Source organism: Pteropus vampyrus, unplaced genomic scaffold, assembly GCF_000151845.1.
Source record: "Pteropus vampyrus isolate Shadow unplaced genomic scaffold, Pvam_2.0 Scaffold75, whole genome shotgun sequence".
Classification (NCBI taxonomy): Eukaryota; Metazoa; Chordata; class Mammalia; order Chiroptera; family Pteropodidae; genus Pteropus; species Pteropus vampyrus.
This window is the reverse complement of record NW_011888856.1, coordinates 183,323-189,769: the sequence shown is the minus strand read 5'-3', so window position 1 is coordinate 189,769 and position 6,447 is coordinate 183,323. Positions and strand designations below refer to the sequence as shown.

The 6,447-nt window shown below is 55.4% G+C and overlaps 1 protein-coding gene across 1 annotated transcript in view; it reads right to left on the bottom strand.

The window, feature by feature from the left end:
• ADCYAP1R1 (ADCYAP receptor type I) overlaps positions 1 to 6,447 on the bottom strand; it is a 58,421-nt gene that overhangs the window by 25,813 nt on the left and 26,161 nt on the right. Inside the window, exons 7-12 of the mRNA XM_023532037.1 lie at positions 3,998 to 4,107; positions 3,221 to 3,318; positions 2,661 to 2,793; positions 1,622 to 1,775; positions 1,138 to 1,198; positions 482 to 551 (exon numbers count right to left, since the gene is read on the bottom strand). Of these exons, the coding sequence (XP_023387805.1) occupies positions 482 to 551; positions 1,138 to 1,198; positions 1,622 to 1,775; positions 2,661 to 2,793; positions 3,221 to 3,318; positions 3,998 to 4,107 (626 nt within the window). The remainder of the gene's footprint in view (positions 1 to 481; positions 552 to 1,137; positions 1,199 to 1,621; positions 1,776 to 2,660; positions 2,794 to 3,220; positions 3,319 to 3,997; positions 4,108 to 6,447) is intronic.

Here is a 6,447-nt window from a genome sequence, read left to right as displayed (position 1 = left end):
TTAGCAATATTCTAGTAATAACCAGAATAAAAACAATTGTCAATAGGCGTTTGGGAAAAAAAAATGTTCTGCAGCACTAATGATGTAGAGAAATGTACATTAACAACAACAAGCAACCTTTATTCCTCATAGGACTGTGGAAAAATTTAAATGACTGATATTACAGTGCAGACAGCGATTTAGGGTACCCTTTTTTGACCCAGCAATCCCACTCCTAAGGATTTATTCTAAAGAAATAGTCACTGTGCTCCAAGTTACGCACAGAAGTGTTCCTAGTAGTATTTTCCAGGAGAAGGAAAAATGGGATGATATATATGGCCAACGCCAGCAGAACAGCTGTACAATGTGTACGTCCATGTTGCAAAATATAATACAGCCATGAAAAAGAAGGAGGTTGGTTTGGGTGGTGACCTCTTTATTTCCTCTCATGTTGTGCCTTTTACCCAGGCCACTGCCTCTTCCCTGCTCCAAGGACACTCACCATTATGGAACCGACCACGGGGCCTTTGATCACCCACCACAGAGCTGTGTTATCATTCATATCCCAACAGCTGAAAGACAGACAGAGAGGAGGAACAGAGATTATGCTCAGGGGCTGGGATGCCTGTGGGACAATGTCCCTGGCCCCTGGGCGCTGCTTCTTTTCCTGCAGCTCCATGAGGAGGGACAGCTGGAAAGAGAGCTCTGAGGGGCTGCAGACAGGGCCCTGCTTCTTCGAGTGCTATGGTCCTTCCTTCTGCTTCCCTGTCCAGGCAGGATTGGTACCCAAGAGTTAGGGTCACCAAGGGGCTTCTGGGCAAGGGCTACATTCCCCCCTCAGATCTAGGGCTCTTGGGGGTGCAATCTCCCCCATGGACCTTCTTCCTCCCTCCCTAAAAGGAAAACAGACACTCAGAGTTGGGCCCAAGAGCAGAGTGGGCTCTAAAACCATGTGTTCTCTCACTGCCTTCAGCTAAGATATGGCTGGTGGGTCCACCTACGGTGGAGTCAGGGTCAGTCAGTGCCCAGGGCTGGGAGTGCAGTCTGAGCCCTGCACTGGATGGTTTGTCGGGGGCAGTTAACGTGGAGCCACCGAGAACCTGTCTGTAGGGAGCTCCTCTGGGCTCTGGCCCTCCTGACTCGTAGGCATGTACTCACCCTGTGTTATCGAAGTAGAGCCTCAGCATGGCCCACACAAACACACACACTGTTGGGGTCCCTGGAAGAGCAGGAAAAGGAGCTCCATGATAATAGGAAAACCAGCAGGTCCAATGTCCCCCTCAGACGTGGGGCTCCCAGCGGCCATCACCCCCTCAGACCTGGGGCTCTCGCCCATGAGGCATATCTCCCTCTCAGACCTAGAGTTCTGAGGACCCTAACTGTCCCTCACACCCAGGCTTCCTAGGGGTCCATGTCTCCCCTTCATTGTGGGCTATCTCAGCTCTCAGAAAGACCCCTAAGCATATACTCTCTCAGACAGTGGGCTTCCCATGGGCAAGAAGAGCTCCAAAAACCAGGAGCGTGCCATCAGCAGGGGCAGGAAAGTACCTCTGTCCTCTGACTTGACACTCCTTGACAGCAGCACCAAGGATATACCTGGCCATGAGGCCTGAGCCTGTCCAGGCTGCAGCCAGTGACCTACCCCAGCCAATAATGATGTACCAGTAGAAGTATCTCCTCTCAGGGAAGAAGGTCTCCACCAGCAGGGTGAAGAGGTACAGGCCCTCGATGAACAGCCAGAAGTAGTTGGACACGACGCAGTAGTGGAAGAAAACCATTGTGGCCTTGCATTCCACCTGCGGACAGAGCCCGGAGGGTGAGGGAGACGTGAGCCCCCACGCCCCGCCCCACTGAACCCTGCAAATCCAGCCCCGCAGGACCAGGGGAGCCCTTCGGCATGGCATGCTCGGGCTCATACGCCCTATGGGTCTGAATTGCATGACCTTCCTGGATTCTGAGAGTTTAACATTGTAGCAGCCTAAGATTCTGAGTCCAGGCTGCCCACGAAGGCCACACTGCCCACATCAGAGAAGGACGGGGTTGGGGGCTGAGCACAGAGCCCCCTCTCCTCCCTAAGCTCATGCTCCCTCATCGTCTTGCCCTTCCCCTGGCCCCCACAGGCGAGGTGACTAGGGAGGCCCCTTGGGAAAATGAGGGTTTTGGACACCACATCGGTGAAGAGATAGTCCTGGTCCCCAAAAATCTCAAGAGACCCCTTCTAACTGTGCCCTCCCGGGTGCTCTGCATTGTTCTCTCCATCCGGCGCCATCGTGGCCTCCCTCCTCTGCTTACCTCCACAGGTCTGAGAACGGGGGAGGTGGTCGGGGAGTAATGCCAGCCAATCGGCCCCTCAGCCCCATCGTGGGTGGGTCGGGTGACCAGGGGCCAGGCAAGCCCTCTTTCTGAGCCTACGTTCCTCCTCAGCCAAGTAGGACTTGGCCTTTCCACCTGACCTTCTTTGACTGCTCTGCCAAGGGCACGCACATGCCAAGGGACAGGAAGTGATGCCATACAGGGAAATCACTGGCTCCTGATAATCTCATGGTCACTCCTAGATTTCCGTGTTCACTGGGGACAATGCCTTAACCTGCAGGGAAACACCCAGATGGCGGGGTGTCCTGGGCTGGGGGGTAAGTCCTGGCAGGGCAGGGGCCCTTCCACGTGGGGCTCAGCTCCCTCACGGTGGAGATGAAGCAGTGGTTGCTGCTCTGCTCCGCGTAGAGGATCCAGTCTTTGATGAAGACGGCGATGGCTCTCAGCATGAACGACGCAAACAGGTTCATGTGGATGAAGTTTCGGGTGCAATGCAGCTTCCTACGCCAGCGGGCCGGCGGAGGAAAAGGCTTTGAAACAGTGAACCCATCGCATTCTAACCCCCATTTGGAGTGTGCTCTGGGCCAGCGGCAGGGCTCTGTCTCAGTGGGGTCTCCCACCCAGATCATCCCCTTCCTCCCGCCTCTGTTTCAAGCCCTTGTCGCCTTGCCCCATTACGCCTCCAGACCAGACTTCTCCCTCCTGTGACCTCTCTACCTAGACCAGGAAAATACAAGTGAGGCACGTAGGCCTCCTGCTGGGTGGCCCTGGACAAGGCAGTTGCCCTCTCTGCGGTCAAGTTTCCCAACTGTTATCCTAGGGGTAGGGAAAGTGCCTCCGGGAAGCTCCAGGACCGACACCCAGGGGACGGAGCAAAGGGTCTGAGTTGGGGTGGCTGCGCCCACTGGAGCACTGCTGGGGAGCTCACCGGAAGCGACACAAGATGACCATGGCCGTGGTGAGGGTGACGAGGGACGTGCTGTAGCCAACCGTGTACAGGGACTTCACCGACAGGTAGTAATAATCCTGGAGCAGGACAAGGGACGTGCAGGGCTCCACGTGGGCCCGACCCCAGCCTCTGGCCCCCCGCGGAACTGCACCCAGTCTCCCAGGCCAGGGCCTGCCCGCCCCTGGGCCCTCTGCCCAGCTCCTCCCGCCTTTCCTCCCCTCTGGCTGACCTCACTTCCGCCACTCCCTTCCTCAGTGCCTCCACCATGCAGCCTCCCCAACGCCTTATCCCCTGCTGAGCTGCTTCCTCCTCTCTGCACAGGTGTCCCCACTCTGCAGATGCTCAACAAAGGCTTGTTGAATGCACAGGCACTGACCGATCCTAATAGGCACCAGCCTCAGCCTGGGGAAGGGTCCAGGAGGAGTCCTGCTGGGCCCAGCATCAACCCTCCAGTCACTGGGCCACAGAAAGGCTGGGTGTCCTGGGTAGCCAGGGAGTAACCAGGGAGGTGGAGGACACGTGGTGGGGGCTGGAGGAGCTCAGGCAGCAAACCAGCTACTTCTCAGCCCAGAATGAATGAATAAGTCTTCCCCTCCCAGCATCTGGCTTGGGGACACAGCGAATGCCTACGAATGCTGCCTAAGGACCTGAGCTTCCTGCAGTCCCATGGGCAGTCAAGGCCCCTGGTGGGAATACCCTTGCATGCACCTCCTCGGCCCCACCTCCACCGCCTCCCGGTGGGAGGTAGACTCTCACCTGGTCCCCGGTCTCAGATTCATAGTCATCAAACCCACAAGCATCGAAATAATGAGGGAATGGCTCGGACCAGCCGTCCTCCGTGCAGTTCCGGCTCACCACCCTCATGTCTGCAGAGAAGGACACCTCGGTGAGGCACGAGACTCATCTCAGAGGGCCCTGAGAATCTTATTCAAAAGTTATTTCTTAAGTGGAAGCAATAACTTCCTGGAAACCCATACGCCCATCCAGGAAACATGGTGACTCGAGGCTCATGAAATCCTTCCTCCTCTGTCTGAGGGAAAACAGTGATTGCTGATGACCTCAAGCTCAAGTTCTACGAAGGACTTGAGGTGGGGTGGGTACAAGGACTAGGGGTGGGGTGGGTACAAGGCCCAAGCTTATCTTTGAAGAAGGGGTGAGGGGTCTGAGCCAGCCTGAATCCAGCCCCTGTCCCCTCCCCTTCCCGTTTCTGGAACTGGCAAATGCTCCTCAGCCAGCAAAAGGCCGGAGCCCCTCCCCCAGGCCCTGGGTCAGCATTTATCAAATGTCAATGAGCAGGAAGAACAATCTGGGATCAAAAATGCAGATTTCAGGCCCAACCTCCTCACCACCCCAGCACCCCCGACTCAGGGACTGTGGTCTAGGGATCGATTCAGGTGACTGTGGGGCAGGAGTTTCTGTCGCATCCTGAGAAACTCAACCCAGGTGATACTTCCCCTGGGAGCTCTGGGTCCTCTAGCAGCTGCCACATCTCGCACCAAGGAGACACGTGGCTTCATTAACAAGAACCAGACCTCCATTAACCCAGGACCAGATCTTATTAAGACATATATTTATGTGTTTTAAAAAAAGAACTTCTGCCTTTCCAGATCTAGAGGTCTGTTTCCTGTCACTAATGTATTTTTTTCTTTTGATTGACTTTAAAGACTATTTTGTGGGACACTGGATGTGGCGGGAGTCATTTACTGGTGGCTTTCACCCATCCTGGGGCTGTTTCAGCCTTGGATGATTGTTCATTTCATCTTCCCCTCTCCTAATCATCTGTAAGGGTGACCCACGATGTCCAGGGCAGGGAGAAGGCGAGCAGCCCCCTCTGCCTCCAGCCTAGTCCCTAGAGTGGCCCCAGACTGACCACTGTTCCCAGACTGGCCTCCTGGGAGTTCACCTGGTATGTCAGAACACAAGGGATGGTTCTTCCTTTCACAGGATTCAGGGACCAGGAAATTGTGTACGACAAGAGACATTTACAGTAAAGGGGCTCTGGCACTCATGCTGCTGCAAGAATCACCCCTGCGTGGCCAAGGCCACCTCTGGAGAGCTTGGGAAGGAGGCGAGGGCAGAGCAGAGGCCAAGACATGCAATGCTCCCCAACCCCCACCTCCACTTTTCCAAACTCATGCCCTTGCCGGTTGAGTCGGAAGATCTAAGGCCAGCTCTGCCCAGAGTAGGGAGACTGATCTCCAAAGCTCCTGGGATTCTGAGTCCTATGACGCAGGACAAGAAGGACGCCTGGCAGCCCCAGGCAGAGAAGCAGTCACTTCCGCCTCACAGTCTGATGCCAAACTGTTCTTTCTTCCAGCAAATTCGTCCCAGGCCCCCAAGGCAACCTTCTTCCGCGCCCCCGTGAACATTTCTTTTAGAGCCCTCACATCCTAAGGGACCATGGCCTTTGTCCCCTCCCTTCCCTTCCTGAGCCTCCTCCCCTCTCCGCTTTGCCCACGTCAGGGTGCCAGGAGAGGAAAGGGACGTGGCTTTGAAAACCAATTTTTGGAAAAATGTCCTGGAGGTAGGAGCCGCTTCCTTTCTCTCATTCTGCTTCTTTCTCCTTTTCGGATTATGACGCAGTGTGGGCCCTGAAAAGTGTACGCCTTTTTGTTCAGTACTTGTCTATACATTTGCCACTCCAGTGCTCAGAGAGGAAGAGGGACAGCTCTGCAGACTGTCACCCGCCAGTGAGTGCATCTACTTCGCTGGGCTTCTTCGCCCCAGCAACTCCGTGGGAGCAAGGATCTCGGGAGAGCGGTTCTCAAAGTAGGCACCCGCTCCAGACCAGCCCGTTGGGGTCACCTGGGACACTGGCTACTAATGTGCATCCTCAGACCCCACCAGGCCTATTCAATTGGAGGTCCTGAGCGCGGGGCCCAGGAGTCTGAGTTTTAGCAAGCCCATATGCTGATCGTGTGAGAACCACCATTCCGTATGTGGGAGTCCAAAACGATCAGGGGCAACCTAATATTTGAAGTCCACGATGTATTTGGAGTTCACGACGGGATTTCGCGAGATCTCTGCTCCCCTGAAACTGTACGCACAGTGTTCTGTCTGAGAACTTGAGTGCAAGTTCCCATGGAGAAAATAGCAGCTTTATCAGAGGAGGAAAGCGACTGACCAAAGGTTGCACAGCCACAGAGAGGCCTGGAAGAAGGGTCCCCACGCTCACATGTCAGCAGATGCCCTCCCTCCAGCCAGCC